The 15,589-nt window shown below is 44.4% G+C and overlaps 1 protein-coding gene across 1 annotated transcript in view; it reads left to right on the forward strand.

Annotated features, from left to right (window-relative positions):
* Positions 1-14,384, forward strand: part of COL20A1 (collagen type XX alpha 1 chain) — a 51,931-nt gene extending 37,547 nt beyond the window's left edge. The window contains exons 27-40 of the mRNA XM_027710717.2: positions 1,215-1,292; positions 1,924-2,010; positions 4,160-4,213; positions 5,176-5,271; positions 5,783-5,836; positions 6,187-6,240; positions 6,564-6,617; positions 7,992-8,063; positions 8,744-8,779; positions 10,109-10,175; positions 11,013-11,201; positions 12,498-12,575; positions 13,369-13,524; positions 14,021-14,384. Of these exons, the coding sequence (XP_027566518.1) occupies positions 1,215-1,292; positions 1,924-2,010; positions 4,160-4,213; positions 5,176-5,271; positions 5,783-5,836; positions 6,187-6,240; positions 6,564-6,617; positions 7,992-8,063; positions 8,744-8,779; positions 10,109-10,175; positions 11,013-11,201; positions 12,498-12,575; positions 13,369-13,524; positions 14,021-14,034 (1,089 nt within the window). The 3' untranslated portion in view covers positions 14,035-14,384. The remainder of the gene's footprint in view (positions 1-1,214; positions 1,293-1,923; positions 2,011-4,159; positions 4,214-5,175; positions 5,272-5,782; positions 5,837-6,186; positions 6,241-6,563; positions 6,618-7,991; positions 8,064-8,743; positions 8,780-10,108; positions 10,176-11,012; positions 11,202-12,497; positions 12,576-13,368; positions 13,525-14,020) is intronic.
* Positions 14,385-15,589: the final 1,205 nt, after the last annotated feature.

Here is a 15,589-nt window from a genome sequence, read left to right on the forward strand (position 1 = left end):
GCTGCTGGGGCTGTCAGAAATCATTCACCACTGATGTGAAGGTTTTACTCCTTGGCTCTGCTCTTAGATCTATAAGTCCATGGGAAAATAGCTCATCAGGTGATTTATAACTCCCCTTGCCTTAAGGCAGCACTTAAAAACAGTTTGTTCCACGTGCCTTCCCAGCTGCAAACTGAGATATACCTGGAAAAAAATGGACACTGGGAATGCCTGTAAACTCTGGGGTCCACTGTGAAACAAATCAAGCGACATTGGTATTCAAAAATTATTCACTTAATTCCTAAATAAATTCTGTAGCAATCTGATCACAAGTCTGTGGCATAGAAGGCAGGAATCTGTGCTTTCCTCATCCCTCCCAAATTCTCCCTACCAGCAGCTCAGCTAGGCAGGTCTAGCCAAGTAATGAACAGCTTTGTGCTGCCCCTACTCCCACTGCCGTTCCAGCCCAGAAACGTTTCACATCTTCCACAGCTCTGCTGCCCTTGAGAAGACAGAGTGTCTCATTACTGGTTATCATGGAGCCTCATTTAATTTAAGATATCTTTAAATGCCACTTGATCTACAGGGCTCATCTACATCCATATGCTGCCTGTCACCCTCCCTGGGCTATACAGGTCGCTTGTTGTTAAATGCATGAAGTGAAAGAAAAAAAAAAAGATGAGAAATGGTGTCAAGGAAAGAAAAAATAATCTCTGCCTCATTATTTTGTTTGGCTTTGTGTGCTCCTTTGTTAATCAGAATGGGAAGATGTGTTGGTTGTTAGGGATGCAGCGAGAGAGACAGGTTGGGATTTCTTGGGAAAGGGTCACATCTGCCCTGGGAAATGCTGCTGCCACATTTACTCTTATCTCCACACCCCCAAGGGGAATAAATCAAAGTCTGCTTTCACATTTTAGTGATGCTGAAGCCCAATTACTTGAGAACCTGCTGCTATTGTAAGGCTGTGAGTAAACTGGAGACTTGTCTTTGCTGCTGTGAAGCTGCTCCTTGGCTTGCTTAGCAAGACAGAGACCTGAGGGCTTGGAGAACACTCAGTATCTGGGGATACTTTTCGTGTTGTGGTTTTTTTGTGGCACAATTATAGATGGGATCATATGGAAGAGTCCTGGGAAATCATCACTGAAGATTCTTTTTTTCACTTGAACTTCATGAGATTTGGTGATGGATGGTGGGTGCCAATGGTACTTTCTCATCAAACTCTCTCTTTTTCCCAGTTCCAGCTGCAGTCTTTGAAGATCTTGTGCAGCAGCACAGGGGCAGAGGAAGACAGATGCTGTGATCTCCCTGCACTGGTAAGACAAGAAGGACCACTCAGCTTATTGACAGGAAACTGGAGATGATGGAACAAGTCCATGGCACTGAACTGACACTGTGAATGATTTTGACAGACTCAGGAGGGAAAATATTTTTTTTCCTCTTCTCTTGGGAATAACATCAGTGTGTTTCTTGGTGAAGTAAGCAGAACTATGTTTGCTTCAGAAAGAAATCCTGCACCAAATCCTGGTGCAGTGTCTGTGCCTCCTGTCACGACCTCATCCGTGACAGCAGCCCTGACAGCCCTGCAGCTTTGCTGCCATCTCAGCCCTGAGGCACAACATCTCCCACTCTTGCTTGCACTTTTCTTCTCGACACAGAAAACTGCTTTATGGAGTGTATAAATACTTAGGAAGGAGAAAAATTATCTTCCAGTATGTGTTTTGCACATTACAGGCAGGGATGGTTCATTGGGGGTTTTTTGTCTTGTTATTTAACAGAAAAATAAAGCACTTTATTGCTCACAAAAATCTCAGTGGAGTAGAAAAAAAAAATTCTGCTTTTCTTTAACTGAAAGACTGAATTTTGAAACACTGAATATGTTACTTGTGATCCCCTCTGCTCTTGCTATGCAGCTGCTCATGACCCTTTGGTTTGATTCCATTTCAGAGGGATGAGGAGACCTGCCCTACCTTGGCTCCTGCCTGCTCTTGTACTTCTGGCCGTCCAGGCTTACCAGGACCCCCAGGGCCCCCTGTGAGTTCACCCTTCCATGCAGAATATTACATGGGCTGCTGTTGCTTCATGGTTTTGGGGCATTACAGGCATGAGGGAAGTGCTCCTGGGGCTCCATGAGGCTTTAGAGTCACAGGATCAATCAGGTTGGAAAAGATCCTTAAGATCATTGAATCCACTCATTAACCCAGCACTGCCAAGCCCACTAAACCATGTCCCCAAGTGCCACGTGTACACATGTTTTAAATCCCAGCAGGGATGGTGACTCCACCCCTGCCCTGGGCAGCCTGTTCCAATGCTTGAAAACCATTTTGGTGAAGAAATTTATCCTCATACCTAATCTGAACCTCTCCTGGTGCAAATTGAGGCCACTTCCTCTCATCCTATCTTGGGGAGCTTTGAGGTCCTACTCGTGCCAGGGCAAGTCTGAGAGCTGCCCTTCAGATTTCAGATGCTGATGAAACGGGGAGATGGTGAGCTGGCAATGCAACAGCTGCAGCTGGGAACAGGCTGAGCAGTTCCTGGTACCACGTTAATCCTCTTAGGAGAGGAGGACAGGTCACCCTTCATGTCTGCAGAGATGTCATAGATTGTAGGCTCTGAAACTCTCTAAATTTAAAAAAAAACCTCAACCCACCACAAAACCTTCCTATGTGGATAGTATGTTAAACGGGACTGGTTTAAGTGTCTGTGTGGGTGGGCAGTGTAAAGAGAAAGGGGAGACTTTGCAATCCTGTCTGTCCCCAAAGCTCTCTTTCTTTTCAGTGAATGTCTCTTGTGAGAAAACCCTGAAGAAATGAGGGGGAAGAGAAAGCAGTCATTACATATGTAATATGCTCAGGGATAAAGGGCAAATGCAATATTCTACCCTATCCATTATGGATGCAGGAAAGTCACCATGGGCTTAAATCGCAGGAGAAAATATTCCAGTTAAACACTGGGAAGCAGTTATCAAAAAATTTGCATTTTGAAAGTTTTGGGGAAAACATTTTATTTGCACAAAACAGCTGAAACCTGACCGTCTGTCTAGAGCACCTCAGTTCAACCACTCCAGTTGCTTTTCTCCTGGAAAATAACCATTAAAAAAAGCATTTGCCTCCTTTCTCAAGTGAAAAGGTCTCAGATCACCTCCTGCATTGCCCTGTGGTTTAGCTGTGAGTTCAGTTCCCTGCAAGGAACAGCTTCTCATTGCAGAGTAATTACGTGCTCATTCCGGTGGAAGTTTAATTAACAGCACACTCCACTGTCACAGTTTGCTCCAATATCCTAAGTGTGTAATTACCACTTGCATTGCCCTGTGGTTTGAGCATCTCCACTGACAACTCCTTAAAGAGCAGGACTCTTTAAAGCATTAGAGGAAATCGGGTTTCAACACATAACCTTATCCTCACACCACTAAACCCTTGGTAATTTGCTGCAGTCACAACAGCACTCATTGCTATTTTTAAAATTCCTGTTAGCAGGACTATGTCCCACCTTGTATTCACTGCTGCCATAATGAGGGTTTTTGACCAGATCCAGCTGACTTGTGAAATGACTTTCTGGGCACTTCTGAAAGCACCTTTCCCAAAGGTGCTCCTCAATTCAAACAAATCCAGTGTTTTTTTAGACTCAAGAATAGCAACTTTCAGATTCAGATACTGAAAATTCACACAATATTAGTTCATGCCAGAAGGATTGTTTCTTCTCCCCACACAGCAGTTAGGCAGAGCTGAGCCAGGTCTCCCAGAGCTGGTTGCTGTCCCTGATCTCAGCATGTCTCTGCTCTCGGGGTGACAGTATAAAACCCAACAGAGTCCCAAAGGGCTGTAGGTGTGAGCACTCCTTTTTCTTCTCAAGTGTGTTCCCATGTCCATATGTGATGTCCCAGGATGGATTTGCTGGGGGAATTGGAGGGAGGTTAGAAAGTTTGAAACTCCATCTCTCCCTGCTGGAGGTGAGTGCAGAGTTCCCGCTGCTGGTCACCAAGGGGATGTGCTATTCCTTTCTTCTTCCCTTTTCCACGTTTCCTGGATGACTTGATTAATTTTCTGCTTGTCCCTATTTGCTGTGACCTCTGTGGGGCAGGAAACACCTTTCACTGTGTGCAGCAAAGTGCACAAAGTTCTGTCCCCCAGGCTCCTGGCTACAGTGCAATAAATATGATGATGTTCTTTGTGTCCCACTGCAGGGCAGCCCTGGGAGGAGAGGACCTCAGGGGGAGCAGGGGGAGCCAGGACCCAAGGTGAGTCCTGATACTCAGCACTACTTCTGGCTTTGTTTGCTTTGGGCTGTGTGGGAGCAGGAGTGCAGACCCTCTGTTAGTGCAGCTGGGTGAGTTCATTCCTGGTCTGAGCTGGACTCCTTGGGCTGGGGACTGTCTCACTGCACCAAGCTGAGCCCAAACAGAGCCTTAATGGTGCATTGTGAAGGATGGGATCACTTATTATGAATTAAATGCTCAGTTGGGCTTTGGAAATAGAGATGATGAGCCCAACTGTGCTGAATTAAGGCAATGTACGTGGTCAGCAATGTCCTCTGAGAGCAGCTGTGCTGGAAAATGGTCACTCTTTGTGCTGTGCTTGTTCTGGGTGCCAAGCCTCTGGACCAGACAGGCTGGTACTGCTCTGGGGCAGGGCAATGTGAGGAGGGAGGCAGAGCAAGAACCACACAGAGCCCTCAGGAGGAGCCCTGAGGAATGACTGGGTCTCAATCCCCACACCTTGGGGATGGCAGCAAACCCTGGTGCAAGTGTTCATGGCTCCATGGATGAACACAGGGCAGAGCCAGAGCAGCCCACTGGTCACCTTCTTTGGGATGACCTCTGGGAAAGCAGCATGGTCAGAGGGGAAAGATTCTGGGGAAGGAATGAAAATGGATGAAGATCTCAGCCATGGGTTAAGGAACACTTCCCTTTGTTCTCAGACCATCTTGAACAACAGGAATGACCTGCTGCTTGGGAAGGTGAATCATGTTCTGCAAAGCACCCTCTGCAGCTTTGCTCTCTGCTCTCATGACAGATGAACCAAAACCATAGACCTAAAAGGCAAAGGCAGCTGAGGTTACTAGAGATCCCCTCACTGTCCCACCTTTATCTTGAATCCTGTAGATGGTGAATGCTGAACCAGGTCAGCAGTGCAGCCCATGGGGAGAGCAGGCACTAAACACTTCCTTTCCTTATGATTCTTTTCTTGTCTTTGGTTTTAGGGTGAACCAGGCCCACCTGGACAAGTAGGACCAGCAGGTCCCAGTGGCCAGCAAGGCTCTCCAGGTTCCCAAGGAATCACAGTTCAGGGTCCTGTGGTATGTGATCTCTTCCACTGCCTTTTTTTGTTACTTGCTCTCTGCAATGAGAACATGTCTCAGAAATGGGTGTCTCAATGCTGTGATCTGTGTATTTACATCATCCTTACCAGCAGCTGAACAGCTGCACCAGGGAGAGATGACAATCAATATTTTTTGTGCTGATGAGGCCCTGCACTTTTTCATTCCGGCCAAAGCCTGCTTTTGTCCAGATTCTCACTAATGGGCTTTTATTGAAAACAGCCCAGTGGGGTCCCTTCCAACTCAGGATATTCTATGAATATTCAGGCACTTTCCTTTCCAGTGATCATCATTGCTTGGCAGGGAGTAGCTTCTGCATGCATGTCTGGGATGGCAGAATCCCCACGCACATGCTCTGGCTGCAAATTATCCTGGAGCACTGCAGGGAGCAGGAACAACCTGGGACGTGGATGTGGAGCAGCAGGATGCTGTTTGCCTTAAAGGGTGCTGCTGCCATGTGCCTAACTGAATGCTTCTGTTTTAATCCAAGGGACCACCAGGAATTAAAGGAGAGAAAGGAGACACTGGAATTCCTGGCATGCAGGTAATGAAAGACACCATTTCTTCTACTTGTCCCAAAGATTTGTCCTTTTGTCCCAGTAACTATTTTAAACAAGACTGAAAAGCCACAGAGCTGTTGCTGTTGTCTGCTTGGGAACTGCCTTTCATTTTGCAGTGTCATCACTTTCCCAAGGGAAACTGAGTCAGTTGGGATAAGAAAGACAGACCTATCTGGAAGCCAGATATAGTAGAATTAAAGCTGGGATAACAGTCTTTGCTCTGTTTAAAGAATAACTGTTTCTTTTTCCATCTTTTTCCTCTGTCCACTGTCACAAGATGAATTAGGGCAATGATAATCAGATGCCAACTTTATCCAGCAATTCTGATTCACAGGGCATTCCTGGTGTGCAGGGAGCTCCAGGCAGGGATGGACTTCAAGGTGCAAAGGTAAAACACCTCACCTCTGAGTTTTCATGCCCGGGTGCCTAAAAATCTACTGTGAGTGTACCAAAACATCCAGTTCTCCCAATGCACTCAGTGCAGAAGTGAACAGTCTTTTCACAAAGCCAGAGGGATTGGGTCAAAAAATGGGGTCATCTCAGGTTTGGCCAAATTTGAGCAGGTGCCACCTTTCTTGCTGTTTGGTACATGCATTTTTTAACCATTCTTAGCAAGTTCCTGTTAAAAGCAGCACATGGAAAAAACATCTCACTGCTTATGAGGTCTGTTAGAGTTCTTTCATTAGTAAATGACTGGATTTGGCTTTGCAGGGGGTGAGGGGACTAGAAGGCACAGCTGGGCCTCCAGGACCTCCTGGACCAAGGGTGAGTACTCATTAAGAGTGATCCATGCCAGAATCTCTTCCTCAGCAGAATCTTGGGGTTTCACCTGGAAGTGTCAGGACAAAAACCCTTCTTGGGGCACCATGGGGAATATCTGGCACATTGGGCAGGTGACAACTTCCCCTGCCACTCTCTGTGTAAGAAGAAAAACCTTGGCTTCTTCTGGCAAGTCCTGAGGAAGATTTATCCCAGCAATGAGATGCTTGTTTTGCTATTTTGGCTTTCCTGGTGCCACTGTTTTCCAACTGTTGGTTGAGTTTGAAGTAATTTGGCTTGCTAGACTGAAATCAGCAGGAGCTGGAGGATGGAGGCAGGTGTGAAAGGTTTACTCCCCACACCATTGCCAATACCTGCTGCCAGGGCTGGATGTAGGTAAGTGTATTGCACTCTGCTGTGCCCAGAGTAGCAGAACCTTAAGATCTATTGATTTACATCTGCTAATTTGAAGGCACCACAGGTACACTTCATTTTACATGGGAAACTGAACCAAATTTGGGTTTAGTCGATGGATGGTGGACCTGATAAGTTACTGATTCTCACAGCTGAGTCTCACTGCTCAATTACAAGGAATTTGGCAGCAGTTGTGCTAAGTTATTTATGGGAGCTAAGGTTGAATTCAGCTCATAACTTTGACTTGCTCATCCTGGGAAGATGTGAAGCCGGCAGGGTTGAACCTCAGCTTTCTGAATACAAGGAAAGCACTGTAGCCTTCAGAGGAGGCTCTGAAAGCTGTCCTGGTGCCTTGAAGACTTCTTTTATGTTCACTCTTCAGAACAGTTGTTAATCTCTACTGAGTTTAAATGTAATAGCTGGAGAATTATAAAACGATATATTTTTGCTAGTTGGTTTTAGCTTTTTTTTTTCTTCCCTTTAAGTCTCCAAATGACTTGATAAAGGGGAGATGACCACAGAGGGCACTTCCCACTCTCTAAGCTGCTGTTACTGTTGAAAAGTATTAGAGGCCAACACAGGTCTTAAAGGAAAAAGAAAACAACCACATAGTATTGGGAGGCTCAAGAAAAGGGTTGTGCTTTAGGCTATGTCTAAATCTGAATATATAACGAAGGATCTAAAGCCAAGCCTGTAGGGTATAAACTACATTGCAGTTTGTTGGTAAAACTCAGCTTTGCTGGCTTGGCCATGATTGAGACAGTAATAGGGAATGATGTGAACATGACTCACACACAATATCCTCTTAACATCGGGCTCATGGATGGGTGAGGTACTGACAGGAAACTTAAGGCTGCAGTGCCCTTGCTAGAGTCCTCTAAGATCTTACTGCTGGTGCCCCTGGAGCTCCTTGAACAGAAAAAGAGGAAAGGAAATAACTGGATTTTTAATTTGTATTCTCTGCAGGGTTTCCAAGGAGCGACGGGCACCCGAGGCAGCAGTGGCGAGAAGGGACCTCCGGGTGATGTTGGGCCAACAGTAAGTTTCTGGTTTTGGGTATCAAAGAAGGCCAAGACATGGAATACCTGAGTGGAAACGAGCTGTTCCCACAGCAGCTCTCTCCCAGGGTCTAAAGAATAGTTTGAATTCACTCTCATCCTTCTTAAGCAGGTGTCTGGACACACAAAGCCCAGGCTACTAAACTGTTGATAAAGCATTCGACAAATCCCACCTCCCTTTGCCCTCTGTAGATTCACAGGCTACACAAAATCCAACAGCCAAGTGAATTTCTCATGTAAGACTCTAGAATAAGCAAGGGAGTCTGTCCTGAGCTGGCATAGCCAGTGTTGGGCTTGTAGGTGCAGCCACAGATCAAGATGTCACAGCTATTTCTTTTTCTCAGATGATAAAACCACCTTCCCTGTTGGGAAATCTATTCTAAGATTGCATCTGAGAAATTTATGCATCCCTGTTGTCAGTGCTTATGCCACTACTCCAGTTACTGCTTATTTTTCTTTAAAAGGAAAACAAAATGTTCTTACAGACTTAAAGCTCTTCTAGTCACTGTCATGAGGTCAAGCAAACAACAAAACTGTGAGAAACAAACTTTGTGCTCCATGTCCCACTAATGTAACCCATATCCTCATTTATTTATATTGGGGTTTTTACCTGCTCTTCCTTTCCCTAGACTTCTTTATCTTATTTTTTTCCCCCTATAGGGGCTGCCAGGTCCAAAAGGAGAAAGAGGAGAGAAAGTGAGTTTTTCTGGTGCCAGGTAACACTGTCACTGTATCCTACACTCAAAAGAGTGGATGTGGTAACCTGATTTGCAACCTTTGCTTACAAATATGAGCCAAACTTCTAGTGCTGAATAACTTCATGTACCTTTTGTTTCTTGCCTTCTCATTCACCTGCACGGGTTGTGCTGGTGAGATATAAATAATCCCACAGCAGTCAGGAGCTCCTTAGTATCATTTGTAGTAATGAAGCAGAAATGTCAACAGAAAAATCCATTCTTTGCTGAAGAGGAAAAAACAAACCCGCTTGGCTTCACCGAATTGTTCTGCTTTAAAGCATTGCATGAGAGGACTCATTTGGAATAATTGTCAGCTGTGCCCCAGCACAGAACCTTGGAGGTCAGGGCATCCACACTGCCTTGGAAGGTTGTTTTGTTGGGAAATGAAATTTTTCTCATCCTGACTTCTGGTTAAGTAGAAACCCCATGACTTTCTAGGAGTCTGAGGTTCATTGCCAAGACTGGCTTATGCAAATTAGGCTTCAGAAGGGGCTGAGGTGCTTTTGTCTCAAGTTAATGCCACAGTATTATAATTTTTAAAAGCATTCTCCTTCCAATCCCACCAGCTTTTCCTTTTCTATACTTTCTTTGGTTTTTTTGCTTTGTTTTTTTTTTTTCTTTTCCAGTGGAACTTTCCATTTCCCCCTCCCTTGGTTGTTGTGCAGAGCAGATTTTAAAGTCTGGGTATTCTGCACTGTGATCCAGCCAGACATGCATGTTTTATAAATGTTTCTGGAAGTACACAGTGCATTAGGCATGAATTTTCACAGAGCTAGTGTTTATTTTTAAGCATTTTTGTTGAATTTTTATCACTTTACTTTACTCGAACTTTCTAGAGGACCCCTCACATATGATTTATTCAGAATACAGTAACAGAATCAATATTCATAAAAGATTGAGTCAAAGATAGCATGTTGTAATATCTGATCATACTAAATGTTTTACATATCACAGAACACTGAGTTATAGACTTAGCATCTTTTTTGATAAAATTTAAGGGTGAAATTTGCTCTCCCTTTTTTGGTAGCTTCGGTAATTATTTAGATTCGGTCTGGGCTTTTTGATGTGCAGGAGAAAAGCAATTATTGATGTTTCCAATTTCAATTTTCTGGTTTCAGAGCTTTGTGATAAATAAACAGAGCCGCATTTCACAGTAATTAATATCTCTGAAACTCAAGCTGAGGAAATGAATGTGCAGAAAGCTATCATGAACTATGATATCGATCCTTTATAAAAGATATTAATGCTTCCCTTTTTTCTTCATTTTAAAAAAAATGCTTCATTTCAGGGGGAACCACAGTCCTTGGCCACAATTTACCAGCTTGTTAGCCAGGCTTGTGAGCGGATGATTCAGAGTGAGTATAACCAGCCCAGCTCCTGTAGTGACAGGGCACAGGGGAATGACTTTAAGCTGCAAGAGAGCAGATTTATTTTAGACATTAGGAAGAAATTTTTCTCTGTGAAGGTGGTGAGGCCCTGACACAGGTTTCCCAGAGAAGTTATGGACTCCCCATCCCTGCAAGTGTTCAAGGCTGAGTTGGACGGGGCTTGGAGCAACCTGGTCTAGTGGAAGGTGTCCCTGCCTGCGGCAGGGGGTTGGAACGAGATGATCTTTAAGGTCCCTTCCAACCCAAACCATTCTGTCATTCTATGGTTTTATGACTCTCCAGTAGTGAAAAAAACAGAGGAGAGACAGCATGAAGCTGTAAGTGACCCCAGGAGCTCCTCCATCCTGTGCTGTGCTGAGCGCTGCTCATAACAAATGTCCCATTGCAGGCTCTAAGTGCTGCTTTATTGGGTGGCACTGGCACAGAGACCTGTGAAATATTTCTTTGCAGCATCCTTTAGTATTTTGCAGAGGCTTCTTTATTTCTTAAATGGGAAAGCTTGAAACTAATTTGAAAGAAATAATTCTTTTGGTGATATGTGCTGATTCCTCTTGAGACGATGCTTTTTTAATAAAACTCCTGTGCTGTGATGCACAAAGAGAAATAAAGGTTTGACCAAGGTCAGGCAGCAAAGTCATGACTCAGCTGCCCATCTTCATCTTCTGGCTTTCTCAGTTTGGACTGACAGCTATTTAGCACTATCTGATCATTTTAAGTACCTTTTCAGACAACATCTTCTGATTTTTATCTCTCTTCTGAATTTCCCAGCCAAGGAAATGTTAATTTTCTGTCTTGCTTTCTCAGCTCATGTGTTGAAATTTGATTCATTCATTCATGAACACGCAAGGAAGCCAGTTCCCATGTGGGAAGAAAGGGTAAAACCAGGAGAACCAGGACCACCAGGTCCTCCAGGTCCCCCTGGGAGCAATGGAGAAAGAGGAGAAAACGGCATCCCTGGACGGCCAGGCAAAGATGGGTATCCAGGAGAGAGAGGTATGGACAGAAGCCTTTGTAAACATTTTTTACTGTATCTTTGCTACTTTATTTAAACATTTCAGTGCCTCAAGCAGTACCGTAAAGATAATCCATGATATCATCTCATCTCATTGCTGTTTTCCTTTTGGACTTCTCAATTCTAGGAAGAGACACCCCCTCTCAAAGAGTAGGCAGAAACCAGATGCAGCCCATTGTTTTTTCAAGCTCTGCATTGAGTGGAAGGCCAGTGTAGGTTTTGGGGCATGGAGAGTTTTATTTTAGAGGGCAGGAGGCTCTACCTACAGAAAGGCAAAAGAAACAGCCCTTTGGGTGAGCATATGGTGGTGGAACAGATCACCTTTGGACAGAAATGAGGAATGTTGGAAAACACTGACTGAAGGCATGAAGCAACTGAAGCAATATTGAAAGTGGAAGTGGGTTTCTGGAGCAGTAGTTTCAACAATGAAAGACTCACACATGACTAAAGAAATAGATTAATGTAATCTCAGATGTGGCATCAGTTATTGCACAGGAATGAGTGAATAGTGGGAAGATGTCTGTTTCACAGACAGTGTTTGGCAGTGGCTCAAGTAATTATCTGTCAAAATAAAATGAAAAACGTTGTTTTCAGCAGTGTCCTAACACCTCTGAGGAACTAGAAATGTGCTGTTTAGCTCCTTACTCCTGCACTAGTCAGCCTTATCTGGTATCTGCAAAGCTTATCAAAATGTCACTTAGAAGAAAAGGGAGTATCAACCTGCAGATGTTTCCAGCCTGTCGAGCTGGAGATGGGAGAAGATGAATCTCACTGTAAAACCATCTTGAGGACGTGGCTGGTCAAAATATTTTCATCTTAAAACGATCAAAAATTGTGTTTTCTAAAAATGTACCTGTTTCTCTGAGATGTGCTGGTTTTGTGACTAATTTAACACAAAAACAGTAATCCTGACTTACCAGCACCTGGCTGAAGAGACAGTTCAGCTTTGTGATTTGTCTGCTCGATGTGAAGAGCACAGAGGTGGATCTCACCCTCAGGCTGGTGCACTAACATTATCACTGCGAATTTCTCTGTGAAAAAAGTTCATTTCCACACATATCAGGCTGCAAATCAATGCTAATTGGATCAAAGAAATCAATGCCCCTTTGGTCACAGCAAGAGAGTAGGTGCCCAGACTGAATTAAAGCAAATGGATGTTTCTCAGTGTCGCCAAGGGCTGTGACTCCACTTCAACATGTGGGGAGACTGCAGGAGCACCAATTCAGGGTGAAATTTGAAATGCAGTGAAGCAACATTTGTCTCTTATCTGTAATTAGGTGCCCCAGGGCCCAAAGGAGAAAAAGGAATGTCTGGAGCCAGTGAGGAGGGGAGCCAAGGACCCAGAGGCAGAACAGGTAGAGTGAATACAACCTCCTTGCATTAACCCAGCAGGGCCATCTGATGCCCACCAGCTCTCAGATTCAAAGCATTAACCAGCTGTAGGACCATTGTGGTGGGGTGGACTGGCTTTCCCCCCCACCCCTCAGCACTGTTGGCAGCATCCTGGACAGTTCCTCTCTGCTAAGACACAAGAGATTATTTCAGGCAGCTTCTTCTCTCTGGTACCAATTTCCAGGTGATGATGTACTTTAATGACCTGAGATATATCCAGAGAATTTTAGTTTTGCTGCCTTTTTGCATGCAAGGCCAAATGCTCTGGGGATAGAAACTCTGAAAATTCAGCTCGTGACACGTAAGGGTTTGTGAGTGATCTGTTAGGATTTGGCATACAGCAGGAGCTTTGCCACTGACATAACAAACCAGACACTATCAAGAGAGTGTGGTCAAACATATTGTTATTCTTTTAAATTTTTATAATTGAGATGTAAAACCACAAAAAGCAGTTACTCTGGGATGGATCATGGGGTTAAGGTGATTTTCCGCATTGGCATGTAGTGGATTTTGGATTCTCATAACCAGGATCCATTTTCAGCCAAGCTGGGCACCCTTAAGGTCAAGAATAAGCCCTATAGTTCTTTGGATTCAGAGCAGGTTTTCCAACTGGCAGGTCCTATTTGTCCACCAAAATGAGGAAGCAACACTCAGAAAATTATCTGCCATGTAGGATGGAGGAAAATACAGAAGAGGTATTACACTGAAACAGCTAAAGTAGATGTGCTACAGTTTACAGTGCTTCTCCTTCTTCAGGCCCACCAGGAGAAGTTGTGCTGGGGAAACCAGGTCCGAAGGGTTACCCTGGGAATGCTGGTCCTCCAGGTTTTCCTGGTGCCAGAGGACAGCCCGGACAGCCTGGACATCCAGGGGCCTGTGATGTCTCTGGATGTTATGGGGCAGGTAGAAGAGGTAAGTCCTGACTATCACAGTACAAAAGTTATCATTTTATGGCTGGTCTCTGGTTACTTCTCTTAAGCCAGGCAGAGACCTCTGTTCATCCTTCAGGCACCATCAATCCTGCAAGAGCCTCCCCTGCAAAGCAATCGGGGTGATTCAGTGCAACCCATATGGATAAAAGGCGGTTCCATTGACTGCTCCTCAGCCATCCTTCATGGATTAACACATAACTGCATCAGTAGTCGAGCAGGTGGGGTGATCATGGGGGTATCCTCAGCTCTTAATGTCCCCAGCAATGTTTCCATGGTGGATAGAGAGGAACAATAACTCACTTCCCACACGCACATTTCACGGGGGCTCAGTGCTACAAAGACCTGGGCAATGAAGGAATTCACCGGCACGGAACAAAAGATTTACAAGGGAAGAGGATTATTTCTGTGCCATTCCTTCTCAGACCTTGACACTTATTTATTCATTTGCTCAGTGGTCTCATCCTTTCCACACACAGATTTCGTCCCCTGACGGCTGGTGCGGAGGCAGATGAAGACTTTGCTTTTCCCTGGAAATCTCTGGCTGAAAACTCCATGCACTTCCAAAAGAAGCAGCAACCTGAATACCAAATGTGTTGTTTATGTTTTTTTTAATGCCTCATCATTTCTATATGGACGTGTCAATCAAACACTACAGCCACCAAACCAGCCTGTGTTTGGGTGAGCCCTCTCTCTGGTTCTCAGCACTGGACTCCTGCAGTGTTCAAACTTCATGTCCCACACCAAGACAAAGGCACAGCTGGAGATGCAGGCTGACAGACTTGTAGGAAAAACAAACACTGTATTTAAATGCTCAGAAATAACAGATAATTTCTGCCTGTTTGTCTGCCTTTTTTTTTGTCAATTTTTATTCTGGGTCCCCTGCACAGAGAAAAACAGCACATCATCCCAAAGATGCAAATCCACTGGAGAAAAGCTGAATTTTCTGTTAGTTGACAAGGTAACAAAGTTTAGCACCATGCTGCCTGTTTCTGCTTCTGGCAGAATGTTGATGGCTTCCTTGCAGGAGTGTTATGTACACAAATATTGCAGACCTTCCCATGGTGTGACAAACCCCTCCACTGTCCAGCCTCCTTCACTGGGGCTTGGTAACTCAAGCAAAGCCTTATATGAGTCACAGCACAGCAGTGTGCTGAGAGGAGCTGGAGATTAACCTGCTGCCTTTTCCATCTCTCCCTCCTGCAGTCTGAGTAGCTACTTTACATGTTATCAGCTGGAATATTGAACAGCTCCGAGTCTGGCTTTTACCCATATGATATGGAGGTAATTGTCGTGTTACATCCCCTTTCCTTACCATCGTCTGACATATGTCTACAACAAACCATGCAGATACTGATAAAAATGTACCTCCTTTGCAATCACTACTTCAGGCTGTGCTTGATCACTGCTTGTACTCTGCCCCTGCTTCAGAAACAATCCTTCCTGAGCTCTGATTTAAAACTAGAGCAACAAAATATTTCAATTTTTTTTTTTTTTTGCTAGAGTAGGATGACACAAAAATTATCAATATGTATTTTTCAAAGCTGTCAAGAGGTTAAAAAATGGAGCATCGTGCAAATTCCTGCATAGAAGTATGCATTCTCATAGAAGTAACATTTCTGGTCACTATGGAGATTTCTAGAGTTGCCTTGACATATAAAATAGAAATCTTTGTAGCTCAGATAAAGTGTTGTTGCAGACAAAGCTCCAGGCAGAAGAAAAAGGAGAGGTCAGAGGAGCTGAAGGTTCCAGCACACTGAGAACACAGTGTTTGAAGAGACACATTCACTGGGACACCCTGAATAGGTGCTGTGGAGTTGCAGGTGTTTCTGTTTACACAGGTCAAAAAGCTTTTGAACTGTGTTTTCACTGTTCTCAGGGGAAAAAAAAAACCCACAACTAAACCAAAGAAAAAAAGGCAACCCAAACCTGCATGAAGTTGATTCGAAATGGTTCTGCATTTAGCACTGGATATAAACCCCTACAGCTGTGATAACTGGCAGATGAAAGGAAAGGCAAAGAGGTAAAAGAGGTACCTGCACAGCAGA

The sequence above is a fragment of the Pipra filicauda genome, unplaced genomic scaffold (assembly GCF_003945595.2).
Source record: "Pipra filicauda isolate LSUMZ 115617 unplaced genomic scaffold, ASM394559v2 scaffold13_size5146498_pilon, whole genome shotgun sequence".
Taxonomy (NCBI): Eukaryota; Metazoa; Chordata; class Aves; order Passeriformes; family Pipridae; genus Pipra; species Pipra filicauda.